This window comes from Balaenoptera borealis (assembly GCF_965194805.1).
Source record: "Balaenoptera borealis genome assembly, chromosome: 14".
NCBI lineage: Eukaryota > Metazoa > Chordata > Mammalia > Artiodactyla > Balaenopteridae > Balaenoptera > Balaenoptera borealis.
The window spans coordinates 68963745-68983376 of record NC_138875.1 but is presented as its reverse complement, the minus strand read 5'-3'; the positions used below and the strand labels follow the sequence as shown (position 1 = coordinate 68983376).

At 38.2% G+C, this 19632-nt stretch overlaps 1 protein-coding gene across 4 annotated transcripts in view; it reads left to right on the top strand.

Annotated features, from left to right (window-relative positions):
• TTC28 (tetratricopeptide repeat domain 28) overlaps positions 1-19632 on the top strand; it is a 648733-nt gene that overhangs the window by 467478 nt on the left and 161623 nt on the right. For all 4 annotated transcript variants that reach the window (XM_082355559.1, XM_082355558.1, XM_082355557.1 and 1 more), the window contains one exon: positions 14768-15275. In XM_082355559.1, the coding sequence (XP_082211685.1) occupies positions 14768-15275 (508 nt within the window). The remainder of the gene's footprint in view (positions 1-14767; positions 15276-19632) is intronic.

Genomic DNA, 19632 nt, shown 5'->3' with positions numbered 1-19632 from the left:
CTCTATTTAATACCATAATACTTTGAATGGAACCTTCTGGAAATAGACCCTGCCATTCGAAAAGTTGGGCTAATTCTTTCTTCCTCCCAGCACACATACATTATTACTAAGGCACATTTAAACGGTCCTGCCTGAACTCATAGCCCAATACCACCGTTGAAAACCATCTCTGTCCCTAAATGGAATAAACTTAAACCTGAATCATAACACATCTTTCGAATGTCTGTAATTGCAGACATTTGGGAGCAGCTTTCTGGGATTTTTCAGGCATGCCAGACACATTAACCAGTCCTAGACTTGGCACATTCCTAAACTTTTCATTTCATATCTCAGCATTTATATATAATCCTGAGGATAATATTAATCAAATAAAATACATCTCTTTTGAGACTCAAAGGTTGGTTGGCAAACTTGAAGCCATCCAAAGGTAGTTTTTATATCTAGGAGGTAGAGAGTAAAACATTATTTTACTCAGAAAACAGCAATGTTGGCTAATTGTTGCAGGTTATTTTTTCCTTTGGTTCTGGAAAAATTCTGAGTCTGTATCCAGTTTGTGATAGAATTTGACAATAGCCATTTTTATTAAATATTGCAAATTAGAAACACCTGCCTGCTAAGCTGTTCTAAGCACCTAATTGTGAACAGCAATAATAACTAGTCCCTTTCAGAGCAAGTGCTCTTGCTGTTTTCCTCATTTTTTTGTCTGAGATTTCTGGAGGAGGAAGTGCCATATGATGGAAATATTCAGATTTGCAGTCAGGTAGGCCTACGTTTAAACCCCAACCTTGTCATTTTATTAGTTACCTTGACTTTGGAGCAATTGCTTAATGTGGTCTGTTTCCTTATCTGCAAAATAAAGGTAAAAATTCCTACCTCTGAGAGGTCTGGTGGGGATTTGGGATGATGTAAATAAGGCACCTGATATATATCATAATTTATTGACTCTGAAATACACATTTTTTCATGTTTTAGTATCTCTGAAATCAGGATGATTTAAAAAAATTTTTTTTTAATTTTATTGAGGTATGGTTGATTTACGTTGTTAATTTCTGCTGTATAGCAAAGTGACTCAGTTATACATATATATATGCTTTTTCATATTCTTTTCCATTATGGTTTATCACAGGATATTGAATATAGTTTCCTGTGCTATACAGTAAGACCTTGTTGTTTATTCATCCTATATATAATAGTTTGCATCTGCTAATCCCAAACTCCCAATCCTTCCCTTCCCCACTCTCCTTGACAACCACAAGTCTGTTCTCTGTATCTGTGAGTCTGTTTCTGTTCTGTAGATATGTTCATTTGTGTTGTATTTTAGATAGCATATAAGTGATATCATGTGGTATTTGTCTTTCTCTTTCTGACTTACTTTGCTTAGTATGATAATCTCTAGGATGATTTTACAGTCAATAGGAAAGCGTGTTCTCATTGTTTAATTGTAACATTTTGGTCCCTTTATTTGTGGTACATATTGTAAAGTGCTTCTTAAATTGATGGCAACTTTGATTTGATGAAATGTGGGTTGCCTGGCTCTCAATGAATAATAATCATACTTATTATTATGATATATTTTTTCTAAGAAATATTTCAATGGCTCCCAGAGTAAATTCCCTAGACTCCAATTGGGGGTACCATTATAATCATTCTTAGGAAAAACAGTATTATAATAAAAATAATAGTTGCTCCTGTTTAATCATTTCATGTCTCATGTGAACAATTTAAAGGTAAAAGGGAGAAGATTTCATAAGACTTAGCATGAATGTGACTGATTAGATGAGCAGCAGCAGTTAGAAGGACAAGGACAGAGATGAAGGACTGTGAGTTCTGGGTATACAGACACCAAAGTGGCAGCTGAGAAACACCTATGTCTATGGACCTCCTATTCTTAGAGCTGTAGGAAAGTTTTAGTGCATCAGAATTTTGCTTAAATAGAACTAGAGGTTGAGGTATTGGTACCGCACATTCATTCTGGCATTCTTACCTTGGAGGATGGAGTTTTCTTCTTTTATATCCTTGTGCAGACTGAAAGTCCCATGACTGTCAGTTTGGTTTGTTCTTCAAGTGTTTGCTGAGTGTCTGCTATGTGCCAGGCATTATGATAGACTCTGAAGTTTCAGAGATGAATAAGACAACTCTTGGCTTCAAGAATACCCAGTCTGACCTATCGCATGCTGTGTTCCTCTTCCCTTCACCCATATCCTGTATCTTTTCTTATTGCTTTAAATAGAAAATATATGAATCATGTCTTTTTGCTTTAGAACATAGTTCCTTTAACACTTTAGTACATTTTCTGATATTTACTTTTATCCAAAACAAGCATACCACTGAAAAACACATTTAATAACTAATAGGATGAAGAATTTGGTCACAGTTGTAATTAAAAATTTTATCTATCAGTGTAACCTGTATTTAATCCAAACCTATCAGTTTGGATATTTTTATAATAAGCTAATATTTTAAAGTGTAATTTAGGATCTTAATTAAAATTTTAGTTTTTCTTCAGTGAACTTATTGTGTTCCTTTTTTAGATCTTGGTGTTATGTCTTCTTTCTTTGGGGATTCCCAAAAAGGAATGTTTATGTGCTTGCATGCCCAAATAATTTCTGTGCCAAAGGAACAATGACAAATGTCACACAAGGGAAATGACATTTTCAGGTTTTTAAATTAATATAATGAGAGAGAGGAAGGCAGGCACTAATTTAGTACATTTAAATTTTAAATAAATGTGCAAAACAGGTTAAATGAATGTAAATATATGACTTTAAAATTACTTAACTTAGTCAATTTTATTGGTATTTAGCATCTGTAATAACAGCTAGCAGTAACTGAATACTTGTAATGTGCCAGGCACAATTCTAAGCTCTTTAAGTATATGCTTATAACCATCCCAAGAGATAGATATCATTACCTCCACTTTATATGTAAGGAAACAAGGACAAAGAGTCAGGGAAATGGCCAGCAGAGACAGGTTTTACACCTAGACAGTTCTAGTCGCTGTATTACCCTGGAATTACCAAGTTCATTATTATTCAGGAGACAGAATCAGTCGCTGTTAGAAAAGTTACTAAAGTTTTACTGAAGTTATTAAAGTTTGCCACTGAATTTGTCACTAAATAGCTGGCTTGGATTTTAGAGGGAAGAGCAGTATGTATTTAAAATATATTACAAACCTCATCTGTTAACATCGTCACATAACTTTAAAGATAATATTTATTATTTAAAATAACACTGTCAGAAATTAATTCTAAGTGGTTCTCTTATATAAATAATTGGCATTAAAGTGAAGATTATTAAATAAAAACTAGTGTAATTATAATTTCACAAGTCTAGTAAAGCTGGTCTTGGGTGGCTGCTGAATATGAGGGCCAAAAGAAAGGAAAAAGTCAGTGATAACACTGAGCTTTTAACTAGTTGTTGGAAGAAATAGTGATAACGTTCACTTCTTTCATTAATCATGGAAATCACAAGACAGACTTAGGAAAGGCAGTGAGGGCTTGAGTTTGAGGTGACTGTGAGATGGTGTGATGGAATCTGGGCAAAGCACAGTGAGGAGGGTACCAGCTGGGGGCCTGAAGATTTGGGCTCTAGTCCTGCCTTTGCTGGTCATTAGCAGGTTGACCTGCTGCCAAGGTACTTGACATCTCTTGGTCTTAGTTTCTATATCTAAAGACATTGAGAAGTAACATTGGTAAGTGGTTTTCAAACCTGCAGGGTGCCATAGATGCTCCCAAGGGTACTGGGGAGAAAAGTGCATCCTAGTCTAAGTAACCTAAACAGCAACACTTTTAATCACATAAATCACATGTATTTTTAATATATTCTTTTAAATAAATTTATTTTTTTAATTTTTGGCTGTGTTGGGTCTTTGTTGCTGCCCGCGGGCTTTTCTCTAGTTGCCGTGAGCGGAGGCTACTCTTCGTTGCGGTGTGCGGGCTTCTCATTAGGTGGCTTCTCTTGTTGCAGAGCACGGGCTCTAGGCGCGCGGGCTTCAGTAGTTGTGGCGCACGGGCTTAGTTGCTCCTCGGCATGTGGGATCTTCCTGGACCAGGGCTCGAACCCGTGTCCTCTGCATTGGCAGGCAGATTCTTAACCACTGCGCCACCAGGGAAGCCCTGTATTTTTAATTTGATTTAAACAAAGTTTGAAAACCAATGTAATTAGGTGATCTATAAGGCCTCTTCCAGCTCTAAAATCCTCTGTCTCTTATTCTGAAATCTGAGTTTGGAATCATCCAACAGGGATAGAAGTTGAATCTGCCAGGCTGAGCGAAAGTACAGAGAGCTGAGATTGTGGACCATTTATTCCTGAACAGTTAGAAGCCATGAATTTCAGAAGGCCTCAGCCTGCATTAGGGCCTGTTCTTTAAAGTGGGAGGGCCATAATGATATTCCTTCCTGGATGGTAGCAGAAGTTCTCAGTTGTTTCTTAATTTCCTAACATCTTTCCCGGATCCTTGAGGACTCCTTTCCATCCAGTTAAAAGATTTCTTGTTGAAATTGTTATCTGCTTGTCCTAGCAAATAAGCTGTCCTTTTCTTGGGTTTTCTTCCTTCCAAGAAATGTCTCTTCTGCCTCTTGTATTTACACTTGAACACATATGTGTTTTCCATCTTTCTTTCTCTCCACATTTCTCCATTATATCCTGCTCAGCCAAAGCCAGATTTTATGATTCGGTCTTCAAAGGGTGATTGACTACATTCCAACTCCCTACGAAACGATGTTTTATAGTCTACTAAAATTCAGGTTGGCTGGCAAGTGTGGAATGGAATAGTTTTGACTGGACTAAAACAGCACTATGGTAGAATGTCTCTTAACCCAGGTCAAATTATTGCATAAGAAACTTGAGTGAGTTATGTCGTAAAAAACTAATTTGAAACTAACTCATCTGCCTATCACTCCCCCAAATAAAACTGAAGATGTAGGTGAAACTGAGAGTGGGAAATAACTTTCCAAAAATCATCTTAATTGATTATTTCAAGTGAGTGAGAGAATTTATCCCCAATCAAACTCAACTCCCTAATAGGACTACCACGACTCTAGGATTATTACTTGGTCATCATCTTGTGGCCAAAGAGCTATGTAGAATGGAATTCTTTATAAAAATCTCTCTAGAGGGATAGCATATGGCTTCAGTGGAAGGTGTTAAGATGTAGAGGAGGGAGGAGAATCCTTAAGTAACCTGGAAGAGATGTTAGGGAGGAACATTTCTTTCCTCTGTCGTTCATCATCAACCTCATCATTTGCAGTCCTTCATGAGGAAGTAGCACACACTCTTGCATTGGCTGCAACTTGGCAGTTACAGCACATAGCACAGATGCCTGTTGTATTGAATCAAGTTTACATGGAGCATCAAGTTTAAAAAAAAATGAATTCATTATAAATTCTGGCAGTTTTTATGGTATAATTAAAATGTCTAACAGGATACCTTTGGGAAGCTAAATGCAGTTTTACTATTTATAGAGCCAGCAGAGGTAGTGTTTCTTGCCAACTTTCATATCTTATGACCTATAAATTGCTCTTAATAGCTAATCTGTCATCCCAGCTTCTCAAACAAGAAAGCTTGTTTCCTTATTAATCTGTTAATTTGCATCTGCAAAGGACATTTACAAATTCTTGGTTTGAAAACATTGCTGTATTAATGCTGGGCATTATAAGTAATTTATGACCTGTGATAGCAACTCTTAGGTCTAGGTAATAGATCTTTCTGACATTGTATTATTCTTCCAACCCTAATATAGTTTTGATAAAAATAATTATTGTGAAAGCTTCTCTGGCCCCACAGTATTAGGAAAAGCTGACAGGTTACCTATGGAGAAGCTATAACTGTCACTAACTGCTCTCTAAGCTCATAGTAATAGAGTCAAACCAACTATTCCAACTATGGTATAGTAATATGGTAGAAAGAATTCAGATGTACACAAATCACTGTCTTACTTTTTAGTAACAACTGCAGAATATTCCTCCAACGCTAAGTTTAGGAATTGGGACAAACTGGTTAGACTGATTATCATAAACCCAACACCAGTTATTGAGCATGTACAGCATGAAATGATTGAAGACTACTAAAGACCATGTAATTAAAAATTTCCCTGTTTATGTGGTATTTAAATGTCTTCTTCAGGCTGTGGCTGTGAGTTCACAATTCTTAGAGATCCCATTTCAGGAAGCTTTCTCCCTACCAAGAGCCTTAACATTTAACTGTTCTTTGTTTTTGTTTTGCTGATTTGTTTTTTCTCTATTGTAATCCAAGAAGGATTTGTGGGACCAGGAAACAAAACATAAAAGGGAAGAAATCAGAGTAATGAGAGGATTAGGATCATATCATATGCTGAAGCGAGGGTAGAGTTTGTACATATTATGGGATTCTATCTGGCTGTTAAAAGGAGGCTCTGTATTAAATCATAAGCTTCCTGGTGACTCAAACAAAAAGGTAAACATGACCGCTTATATGATTCACATTTTTCTTAAGATAAAACCATAGCAGTTGCATTGAAATCTGAAAGAAATTTTTCCACTGGTCCTTATAAAGATGACATCAGGTGGTATCATGGACAACGTCCTCAACAATATAGATTACACATTTTTTTGATTATTTTTGTACAGTTGTTTTTGTGTGGCTATTGAGTAAGCAACTCTAGACATTCATGACTATCATTTAACTTTTTATACAGAATTACTTTATCAACTCAGTTGCTGACTAAGGGTAGATTTTTCAGGCTATAGTACACTCATTAAATAGGGAGTGAATGTTATTTAAGACTGTAGGAAGTGTATAGACCTCACAGAACATGATTCAGTCTTCTGTTTCTACAGGTTTGTATTTGGGTGGCTATTGATTCCTGCTAAATAGATCTGCAATGTGGGTAAATTACTACCAGGTAGACCCTTGTATCTGGGTTAATACAGATTTTTAAAGATTAGCTAAGTTTCTGTTTTTAGTACCTAATTCTCCTCAAATTTAGTTTTTCTATCAAAATGACTAAAATTTCATCACCCAGAAACCTATGGTAATTCAAATAATTGAACCACTAGATAGTGTTAACTGTAACTATAGTGACTGGAGCATGAAAATTATTAATTTATGCTCAGTATTGTACTGGTCGGGCTAGGCCAGGTTATGCTGCAATACTAGTAAATTCCCAAATCTTAGTGGCTTATTTCTTGTGCCCGCTGTGTATTCATTACAGGTCAGCCAGGGCCCACATTGCTATGATTGTCACTTAAATTTCAATTTTGATGGAGCAGTGTGTAGCAAAGAGAAGAGAAAATGTGGTGAAGTACGCACTGGTTCTTAAAGCTTTACATGGATGTGATCACATTTGTTGGCCAAAGAAGGTCACGTAGCCACTCACACCTGACTTCATGCAGTCAGTGATGTGCAGTCTTACCTACTTCGAAACAGAGATGCCAGCATATTTGTGAATATCCCTAAAGCCTACCCTAATATCATTAGTGCTTAACATTGATCTTACTGTATTCTAATTAGTTGTTATTTTAGTTAAGCATTTTGTTGTTGTCGTTACTACCAATCTCCCTCCTTTTCAGCTACTTCATGGAAATACATGAAAGTATAAATCTGATCTTTTCAGTCCCCTGCTTAAACCTGTGGCTGTTATTGCTCCCTGGGTGGATTGTAAATTCTTCAATAGAGGATAAACTGTATGTAGTTAAATGAGCACGAGAGCTAGAGTCTGATGTCTGTGGACCTGAACCCTGGCGTTGCCATCAGTGCTGTCAATTGTGTATTCTTAGGCATGTCATTTTATCTCTTTGAGTCTAGCGTTATCTCACAAATGGATTTAATAATAACAACACACAATTAAAAGGATTGTTATTAATGATTAAATGAAACAACATACATGGAAAATGCGTTAGATTTTACAAACTGATGGACAGACAGAATTCATCCAAACCTGCCTTTCCAGACTCCCCTCCAGCCACTATCCCCACTCCCAGGTCTAACCAGCTTCTTGGTCTCTAATCATTACACACTCTGTCATACTTCATGCCTTTGCTTGTGCTGTTTCCATTTCCTAGAATTACCCACTCCCCCAACGAGGAAAACTCCAATTTATTTATTAATTTTTAACTAATAGATGTCATTTTTAGAGCAGTTTTAGATTTACAGAAAATTGAGCAGCTAGTACAGAGAGTTCCCACATTCCCTTTCTCTTCCTCATTCAGTTTCCCCTCTTGGTAACATCTTGTATCAGTGTGGTACATTTGTTACAATTGACAAACCAATATTGATATAATATTGTTAACTAAAGTTCATAGTTTACACTAGGGTTCACTATTCGTGTTGTACAGCCTGTGGGTTTTGACAAATGTATGATGCCCTGTATCCATGATTATAGTGTCATGCAGAATAGTTTCACTGCCCTAAAAATCCCCTGTGATCTATCATTTTCTCCTGCTGAAACCACTGATCTTTTTGCTTTCTCTATAGTTTTGCCTTCTCCAGAGTGTCATGTAGTTGAGATCATACAGTGTGTAGTCTTTTAAGACTGGATTCTTTCATTAAAGAATATACATTTAAAGTTTCCTTCATATCTCTTTGTGCCTTGGTAAATCATTTCCTTTTAGTGCTGAATAATATTCTATTGTAAGGATGTATCAAATTTTATTTATTCGTTCACCTATTGAAAGACATCTTGGTTGCTTCCAGTTTTTAACAATTATGAATAAAGGTGTTACAAACATTCACGTGCAGGTTTTTGTGTGGACGTTAAGTGTTCATTTCATTAAGGTGAATACGCAGGAGCATGATTGCTGGATCATATGCTATGAGTATGTTTGGAGGAAACTACCCAACCATCTTCCAAAGTGGCTGTCCCATTTTGCATTCCCATTAGCAATGAATGAGAGTTCCTATTGCTCCACATCTTCACCAGGATTTGATATTGTCAGTTGTCTTGGATTTTCACCATTCTGATAGATGTGTAGTGGTATCTCATTGTTGTTTTAACTTGCAATTCCCTGATGACATATGATGTGGAACATCTTTTCATATGCTTCTTTGCCACCTATATACAGTTGGCCCTCCATATTTATGGGTTCTGCATCCACAGATTCAACAAACCACGTATCAAAAATATTTGAAAAAATTCCAGAAGGTTCCAAAAAGCAAAACTTGAATTTGCCATGTACCAGCAACTATTCACATTGTATTTACATTGCATTAGGCATTATAAGTCATCTAGAGATGATTTAAAGAATATGGGATGATGTGCATAGGTTATATGCAAATACCATGCCATTTTACATAAGGGACTTGAGCATTCGCAGATTTTGGTATCTGTGGGGGTTCCTGGAACCAATCCCTCACAGATGCTGGGGGAAAACTGTATCTTCTTTGGTGAGGTATCTGTTCAGGTCTTTTGTCCATTTTAAAATTGGGTTGTTTTCTTGTTGAGTTTTAAGTTTTTTTGTTTTTTGTTTTTGTATATTTTGGATACAAGTCCTTTGTCAGATACGTATTTTGCAAATATCTTCTCCCAGTCTGTAGCTTGTCTTTTCATTCTCTTCATGGTATCTCTTGCAGAGCACAGTTTTTAATTTTAATGAAGTCCAACTTAGCAATTTTTTCTTTCATGGGTCATGCCTTTGGTGTTTTATCTAAAAATTCATTTCCAAACCCTAGGTCCCCTAGAATTTCTCTTATCTTCTAGGAGTTTTATAGTTTTGCATTTTACATTTAGGTCTATGATCCATTTTGAGTCAATTTGTATGAAAAGTGTAAAGTCTGTGTCTAGATTCACTTTCTTTGCATGTGGATGTCCAGTTGTTCCAGCACCATTTCTTTTTAAAAAACATCTTTATTGAAGTATAATTGCTTTACAATGGTGTGTTAGTTTCTGCTTTATAACAAAGTGAATCAGTTATACATATACATATGTTCCCATATCTCTTCCCTCTTGCATCTCCCTCCCTCCCACCCTCCCCATCCCACCCCTCTAGGTGGTCACAAAGCACCGAGCTGATCTCCCTGTGCTATGCGGCTGCTTCCCACTAGCTATCTATTTTACATTTGGTAGTGTATATATGTCCATGACACTCTCTCACCCTGTCACATCTCACCCCTCCCCCTCCCTATATCCTCAAGTCCATTCTCTAGTAGGTCTGTGTCTTTATTCCCGTCTTGCCACTAGGTTCTTCATGGCCTTTTTTTTTTTTTTCCTTAGATTCCATATATATGTCCAGCACCATTTTTTGAAAAGGCTGTCCTTTCTCCATAATTACCTTTGTTCCTTTGTCAAAAATTAGTTGACTCTGTTTGTGTCTAGAGAATTTTCTTGAGTACATGAATGAATGAACAAATGAACCAACCAACAGACCCCAAAACACTCTGATATCCATGTAAGCTTTGACCACTTAAAGTGCTTTTACCAACATTATGTGTTGGATATACCAATGATTCCAAAATGCCCCGGAGTAAAGGGTGAATTTTCTTATGTCTGCACTTGCAGAAGAGTAATACGAGTAATATGCTTTAGCGTATGAAAATAATGACCCTTCCTGCCATCAGTGGGGCACACTTCTTGTGTTGTTTTTTTAGTTGTGGTGACATATAACATCATGTTCTATTTTCTGGTCATCTTCTACCACATCTTTGAAAGGAATAAAGCTAAGTTAGGGTAGGAAGAGAAATGAAAGTCTAAAATTTTTGAGCATCTTCTGTGAGCCTTGAAATGGGCTCTTTACAAGTTCTATCTTATGTAGTACTTATCAGAGCACTGTGAGATATTAATATTCCCATTTACAGATGAGGAAACTGAGGCTCAGAGATGTTGCATAACTTGTGTAGTATCACACAGTTTGTCCTTTGAACCCATGCATGCCTGATTCCAGAGTCTGCCCCTATTCTTCTACATCCCTCTGCCTCTTGGGCTGCAGGTGGTTAACCCAGTACCTTGGGTTCGTGGGCACTGAACTGGCAAGGAATACAAGGTGCATGTGGATTTGGACAGTGAAGATGAAAAACTGTATTTCTGGTACTAGCTGTGGGTGCATTTCCCCTTTTCTTAAAACTACATGCAATTAGTCAATCAGCAGTTATATCAGATATTCTCTATATGTGCATTTAATCATCCCACAAAATATAACCCTTATGAAAATACGTACAATAAAGGGAAAAACATGCTAGTTGTGAGGAACATGTTTAATTCTGCAAAATAATGTTTAATGGTAGTATCATCAGTGTGGTTTTTTGGGTAGTTTAAACTTTCTCTATTTCATGTCTCAAACTGAAAGTCCTTAAAGGTGGTTTGAAAAAATATGAGCAAATTTCCTTCTCTAGCTCCATGTCCCACGAAACTGACTCGTCAGGTGCAGTTCTTCTGCAAATATTTGGGTCACAGAGCAAGGGGTAATGACTCCTGTGTGCTAAGTCTGCAGCTGGAAATCATGCTTTGGCAAGAACATGAGTAATTTATATCTTGTAAAAAGAGAAAAGTATTGTCTTATTCCAACCAGAGAGTTTGTTAGCATAACTGTTTGTGTTCATTTTGGTATTCAAATACAGATGTTCCAAAATGTTTCCACTGTGGGAAGCAGCTGCTGCTATTCTAGCACAAAAATCTCAAAGAGATTAATATACAAAGGCAGTGTGAACCTTAGTGGCAAGTGCAGCATCTGCTTGAGGTGGGGCCTGTGTTTCCCTGTAGATAGTGGGTCTTCAGATTCTCCTTAACAGCCTGAAACCATGTTTCAGATCTAAGTTTATTCCACAGGAACAGGAACAAAGACAAGTGATTAATTTGTAATTCACTTAGCTGATAAATATCATCACATGTTATTTGCCCAGCAGCTGTAAAACACTGGACTAAATTTCCTGTGGCAACTGATAGGAATATAGATGTTTGGTTGTAATGACTGATGTTTTTGGTGCTGTTACTAGCTTCTGCTTGGTAACAGAGCTCAGCCCAGCCGGCCTGCAGTCATAAAACATCCATCCACACCTTAGTGATGCATTTACAGAGAACTTTACAGTTTACTCAGGACACTCACTTGCACTGCTTCATATGGTCCCATCCTAACCTTGGAAAGTACATACGCTGTCATTATCAGAACGGTTTACATATAAAGAAAATACAGGTGAAGAAGTGAATTGACTTATCAGGGTTACACAGCCAGGGCCTCTGACTCTAAATTCTATTCCATTCTTATACTACATCAAGCTGCCTTTCTAGTTTCAGAGGCTATGATGTGTGCTTCATAAACTATATTGACCTTTCTAGAGTTGCTGGTTTCCAGGACACCTGCAGCCTGATAGCGCTGCCTGTAACTGGAAGGTGCCAGGGAAGAGCTAATGCAGTAGTCCTTCCCTCTTTCCTCACAGCCCTAGAGGGGAAATGCCCCAATACTCCCTCTCCTTATGTTTGGGAGAGCTTCAGCAAATGAGCTCCTGTGTCTCCCTGGCATTTACAGAAATGAAGAACCAGAAGCAGAAGATCCTTGGGCTGTCATTTGGAGTTGCCACATACCACAGGTTTCTAAGAACAGTGATGCCTGGGGTGCTGGGCCTGCCCCAGGCCTTATTCATCTCTTCCCTGCAGTGTTCAAGGGCTCCTTGCCTCCAACCAGATCTACTATTTGGAATTATCTAGTGAATTATTTATGGTTTACACATTTGACAGAGGCTCATGGCTAAGTTTGAAAACAGTTCCTGGGACGTAGAAACGTCTGTCTGGAAAACCAAGGCTCAGAGAAGTTAAGTTTCTGAAGGTCCCAGGGCTAGTAAACAGCAGTGCAGTTTTGAACCAAGGGTGTCTGATTCTAAGTCACACTAGGTCCATAGTGAAAGAGCCATGTGTTCTACTTTGAGGGCAACAAAGATTTGCAGGTGGGAGGGTTTGTGGACTGTGTCCTGCTCTCTAGCCTGGCTTGGGCACAGAAGGACCTCAGAGAGTAAGGAGGGGAGGGCCAATTACAGAAGGAAAGGAAAGAGACTGAGTCCCCCGTCCTGCAGCAAAGGAGGAAAGGAGATTGTCGGGTGTGGGGAGGGGAGTTGTGAGGAGTAGAAAGGCCTATGTGCACTGTGCCAACAAGAAGTCTTAACCCTGATCCTGAAGAGGTTCCCGAAGTAGGAACCTGAGGCCAGTACACGTCCAAGTGGCATGCTCTTGGGTGACATCATTGCTGCGTCTGCCAGAATCACATTGCTACAGGATTGTGATTTTCATGGAATTGTTTCTGCTCTCCACCACTCAGAAAAAAAAAACAAAACAAACCCAAAAGTACATTTCTAAGTGTTTATTTCCTCTCTATTTTCCTCAAGCTTTTTGTTGGAACATCTGTGAAATGATAAAAGCAACTTAAAACTATATGGAACCTTTTGCAGATACACAATTTGCAAGCATTGTAAAGATGGTCAGTCTCAGTCATTTTGATCAAAACTGCTATTTTGCAGGCAAAGAAATTGGGTAGCAAATCACTCACAACTATGAAATATTAATAAAAGTGTTCTGAAGTGCACATAGAACACATCTGATAAAGAAATACCCTTACTCCAGGTGGGACGGCCTTCCCTTGTTGTTATTCCCTAGCCTGGAGGCCCTGGTGAAGATCACTTGCCTATTTGTGACAGAGTTTTTACCCTTTGTTCTGCCAGGATCACATATTCATGGTATGAAGAGGGAGCATCATGAAGAAAGGGGACTGTGTGGCTCTAGCTGTAGGCATGGTGTGAAGGAAGGGAAGGATAGGCAAGTTGTTCAATGAAAAGAAGCGCAGGAGAGCTCGGTGTAACTCCCTTTTATGTCTCTGCAAAGGAGTTAGAAACTAAAGACGAGAATCTAAGACTATCTGCACTTCGTAAGATTCTAGAACCCGTGTAACATCTCCTTTGTTATTTTTGTTTCCCTTTGGTTCACTATGCCAATATAGAGTCATTTTCATTAAAACCTTTAAGACAAAAAGGGCTCATGTTCTTTTCTTTAGACAAGAACTACTTGAGTGGCAAGCAGTGTGAGGGGACTAGGAAGATAGCATCTTTCTGCACAGAGGCTGGGGTCAGAAGAGAGAGCCTCTAGGCAAGAAAAGCAAAGCTCGAAGAGCAATGTGAGCCTAAAAAGGGGTGGTGAGGCCCCGTGGGGACTACCCCATTCAGAAATGTAGTTGTAACTCCCCTGTTATTTTCCTCTGGGGCTCATCTAATCTAAGCCCTCCACAGTAACCAGTACTGATGAAGTCACATTGAGGTAACAAAGATAAGAGAACAGGACCCTCCAGTGGGTCCTGGGTCACAAAATTATCAATCATCAATCTAAAAATCTCCCTTGCCGTTAATGTATCCATTTGCTTTGGGAGAAGACAAGAATTGAGAAATGCCCAGGGTGCAAAGAGCCTAGCATGGATTTCTCCTATGAATTTCCTATGCTATATTACATGTAATAATTAATTTTGATTTTCTTCAACATTTTCTTATACTGCAGAGGTTAATAGCTATTAACAGAGATATAATATCACAATATTAGAAATGTCAACTCTTTAAACTAAGATGAAGGTTATATGGCACACAACCTGTTTCTATGAGATTCGGTATTGAATGTTACTGATTAAATTGCCATTGTCTTTTATTAGGAACTTGCTGTTTGGATGTGCGCTTTTTCAGTTCTGCATAGGTCTGAGGACCACTGGTAGAAACACCATTAGAAATAGGATTGGATGGTTATGGGCAAACTCTCTAACATTTTATCTGCTGAAACAAACCAAAGCCATTTTCTGATGTGCTTTCTTTTCTCTGCCTTATCTTTTCTCTCCAGGCAGCTTCATCAGCCCTGAGCAGTCTGGGCCACGTGTACACAGCCATTGGAGACTACCCCAATGCACTGGCCAGTCACAAACAGTGTGTTCTTCTCGCCAAGCAATCCAAAGATGAGCTTTCTGAAGCCCGAGAACTCGGCAACATGGGAGCTGTGTATATTGCCATGGGTGATTTTGAGAATGCTGTGCAGTGCCATGAGCAGCATCTGAAGATAGCCAAGGACCTGGGCAACAAGCGAGAAGAGGCCCGCGCCTACAGCAATCTGGGCAGTGCCTACCACTACAGGAGGAACTTTGACAAGGCCATGTCTTACCACAACTACGTGCTGGAGCTGGCTCAGGAGTTGATGGAGAAGGCCATTGAGATGCGGGCCTATGCTGGCCTGGGCCATGCTGCCAGGTGCATGCAGGATTTGGAGAGGGCTAAACAGTACCATGAGCAGCAGCTGGGCATCGCTGAGGATCTCAAGGACCGGGCTGCAGAGGGGCGAGCGTCCTCCAATCTGGGTAAGGACAGGATTGCTTGCGGGACCCCGGGTCAGGGCCAAGGGCTGGAAATAGCTGGAGTAACCCACTATCTTTTACAGGAATCTGTGTGTTTATATTCAAAAGAATCTCCTCATTGTGTGTGTTTTATATTTCCTTCAGATATATTTTCTTGGAGCCTGCCTGCTCTAAATCACAGGATCCTTTCTGTCATCACAGTGCTCTGAGGATTAGAACTCTGAAATACTGGAAAAACAAAACACCCCAACCTTTTAATCTGTCTAGAGAGAAGAGCGACCAGATTTATCTAATTAGAGAGAAGGGGGATGAAATGAAGAGACAAAGCTATGTTTGGTTTAAATGAAAGGGAAGCTTGCTAGGAAGTCATCAATGGAAGGGAATTTGAGAGGATTTTAGTGTAGAGGGAGTTCTTTACTTGGTGACTTTAACCCCAAAGGAAATGTATTTTTTCCCCTCAATGTATGTGTATTCACAAATGATGTTGATAGTTATAGTGTAAATGTAAAATTATTTTTTGAAAAATTTAAATAAGATAGATTTGCAGTCTATGTTTTGATAGTACTTGGTTACAGTTAAGATATTTATAGATTTGGGGGAATTTATATGGAATGGTAAGAGGCAGTAAGTATTAGTAACTGGCTACTTTTTAGAAGATATTGTTATCTTTTCTTGGTACCCAAACAGATGTTGGTACATAATGAATGAAAGGAACAGATGTGTTCAGAAGTATAAGCGGAACTCATCCGTGTGCCTGGAGCCCATGGTTTGTTATGTCCACAGGGACTCAGGGTGGGGAGAGGACAAGGAGATGGTGACCTTATTCGTATTAGTGTATGCTTAGCAGATATTAGTGGCAATGCACTGTAAAAGTCAGTCCCCTTTTCTTTTGTGACCTACAAAACCCTATTTCTCTTTATATAATTTTAGCACTACTTCTCCCTCCCCTCTACCTCCGCTTATTGTAACCATATGTTTCGTGAATATGGTTGTTAGAAAAAGTCTGGCAAATCCCTGGAGATGATGCTAAAGATGGTATTGAGATCAGAATGAGAATCTAGAGAGCCTGATAAAAACCATAGAAATAAGTTCTTGGTATGATATATTAATTCAACAGATTTCAAGTATTTATTGAATCATTACTATGTGCTGAATCCTGGAATAATTGCCTTACGTGATAGAGAAGTTTGAAAAAAAATCCTTGCCCTCAAAGAGCTTATAATTTAGTTGGGAAAATAAGATTAATACACAGGACAACAGTGTTAATGATGTTGTGTTGCCATGAAATTCCCAGAAGGGAGGCCCTGAGGGCTGGGAATAGTCTGGAAAGCTTCTTGGAGGAGATGACGCCCAGGTGGACCTTGAAGAATAGCTGAGATTTGGCCAGAAATGGGATGGCATTGATGACAAGGGGTATGTGAAAGAAGAATTTGATGCAATAGGTTGGCATATCTGAGGGATAATGGCATGATTAGCCTTCAGGAATGTGCTAGAGGATGGTAGAAGATTATTATGAAAACTAGGCAAGGAATTGTTAGTGAACAGGAACTCCTGAAGGTTTTGAAATGTAGAAGTGAGAACATTGACTAGATATTTAAGGAAGACAAGTCAAGCAGTGGCACATAGGAGAGGTTGGAGGGCTTGAAACCTGGAGTGTAGAAGGCTGTGCGTATTGGATAATTTATATTTTCTCTATCATTTTGTGTCAGAAATCTATCATTTTGATTAGTTGTATTTATTTTCCAAAGACTTCATTCATTTCATCTAAATTGTTGAATTTATTGGCATAAAGTTGTTTATAATACTTACTTATTTTCTTTTTAATGCTTGTAAGATATATAGTGATATGTCCTCTTTCATTTCTGTTATTGGTAGTTTGTGTTTTGTACCTGTACTAACTCCCTCCCCCTTTTCTGGATCATTCTAGCTAGAGATTTATCAATTTTCTTGATCTTTTTAAAGAACCAACTTTTGCTTTTGTTAAGTTTTTTCTATTGCTTGTCTTTTTTTTTTAAATTTATTTATTTTATTTATTTTATTTTTTGGCTGCGTTGTGTCTTAATTGATGGTGGCTTCTCTTGTTGCGGAGCACGGGCTCTAGGCACGTGGGCTTCAGTAGTTGTGGCTCACGGGCTCTAGAGCACAGGCTCAGTTGTTGTGGCGCACGGGCTTAGTTGCTCCATGGCACGTGGGATCTTCCCGGACCAGGGCTCGAACCAGTGTCCCCTGCATTGGCAGGCGGATTCTTAACCACTGTGCCACCAGGAAAGCCCGCTTATCTATTTTTTAATTTCATTTTTCTGGTCTCATTTTTATCATTTTCTTCCTGCCGCTTTCTTTGGGTCCTCTTTCTAGCCTCTCAAGGTTGAAACTTAGGTCATTGATTTTAGACTTTTAAAATTTCTAATACAAGCATTAAAAAATATAAAATTTCCTCTAAACACTGCTTTAGCTGCATCTAATAATTTTTGATGTATTATGTTTTTACCTTCACTGGGTTTAAAATATTTTCTAAAATTGTTTGTGATTTCCCTTTAACCCCTGTGTTGTTTAGAAGTACTGTTTAATTTAAAACATTTGGGATTTTCCTAGAAACTTTATTGTTATCAAATTCTAGTTCTATTGCAGTCAGAGAACATACTTTGTAGGATTGCAATAGGTGTCTCTACAGATGTTGTTTAGGTCTAGGTAGTTGATGGTGTTGTTCAGATCATCTTTGTCTTTTTTGATTTCTTTGTTTATATTTTGTCAGTTGCTAAGAAGGAAGTTGTTAAAATCTACAACTGTTAGTGTGGACTTGTCTGTTTTTCCATTTAATTCTGTGAAACATGGCTTCATGTACTTTGAAGCTTTCTCTTTGGGCAAATATTCATTTATGATCGTTTTTGTCTTTCTGACAGATTGGCCCTTTTATCATTATGAAATGTCCCTTTTTATCATTGATCATGTCTTTTTTTCTTGAACTACTTGATCTGATACGAATATATCCACTCCTACCTTCTTATGCTTACTTTTTGTGTTTTCCATTTTTTTTCTGTCTTTACTTTCTATTTCTCGGTGTCTTTAGTTTGTTAACTGCAGATAACATCTAGCTAGGTATTGCTTCTTTATTGATTTTCACAATTATGGCCTTTTAATTAGAGCATTTCATCATTTAACAGTTAATGTAATTATTGGTTTTGTTGGATTTAGGTCTGTTATTTTACTGTTGGTTTTCTGTTTGTCCCATTTATATTTTGTTCTCTGTTCTTCCTTTCCTGCTGTCTATGGGTTAATTTAATCATGTAGATTTTATTTTTACTTGTCTATTTGCTTTTTAGCTCTATCTTTGCATTATTTTTTAATGGTTGCTCTAAGGATGGCATTATATATCCTTAACTTTTCATGGTTTACTTTGAGCTACCATTGTACCACTTCCTGTAAAATATAAGTACATTATGACCTTGTAGGTCCACTTACTCCCCACTCCCTGTACTTTATGCTGTAGTTGTCACATTTATTACTACACCTATATTCTTTTTAAACTCCACAGTACAATGTTAGTTGTTCTATTTTATATTACCATTTTAAATAAGAGGAAAAATAATGTTTTCTGTTTATCCACTTATTTATCATTTCTTGTAATTGCATTCACTCTTGAAGATATGAGTTTCCACCTGGTATTATTTCCCTTCAGCCTAAAGAACTTCATGTAGCATTTCTTGTAATGCAGGTCTGCTAGTGATGAATTCTCTTCATTTTGTTTACTTTAAAATGTGTTTATTTCACCTCATTCTTGAAGGATATTTTTTGCTAGATACAGAATTCTGGGTTGGTAGATTTTTTTTTATCTTTCAGTGGCTTAAAGTAGTCTTTCGGCCCCCATTATTTCTGATAAGAAGTCAGTGGAATTAATAATCTGTATGGTGGGGCTTCCCTGGTGGCACAGTGGTTGAGAGTCTGCCTGCCAATGCAGGGGACACGGGTTCGAGCCCTGGTCTGGGAGGATCCCGCATGCCGCGGAGCAGCTGGGCCCGTGAGCCACAGTTGCTGAGCCTGCGCGTCTGGAGCCTGTGCTCCGCAACGAGAGAGGCCGCGATAGTCAGAGGCCCGCGCACCGCGATGAAGAGTGGCCCCCACTTGCCGCAACTAGAGAAAGCCCTCGCACAGAAACGAAGACCCAACACAGCCATAAATAAATAAATAAACAAATACTTTAAAAAAAAAAAAAAAAAATAATCTGTATGGTGTATGCTAATTTTTTCTTGACAGTTCACAAGATTTCTTCTAAATACGATTTTCAGCAGTTTATGATATGCCTAAATGTGGCTTTCTTTGTATTTTTTCCTTCCTATGGTTCTTTGAGCTTTTGAATCAGCAC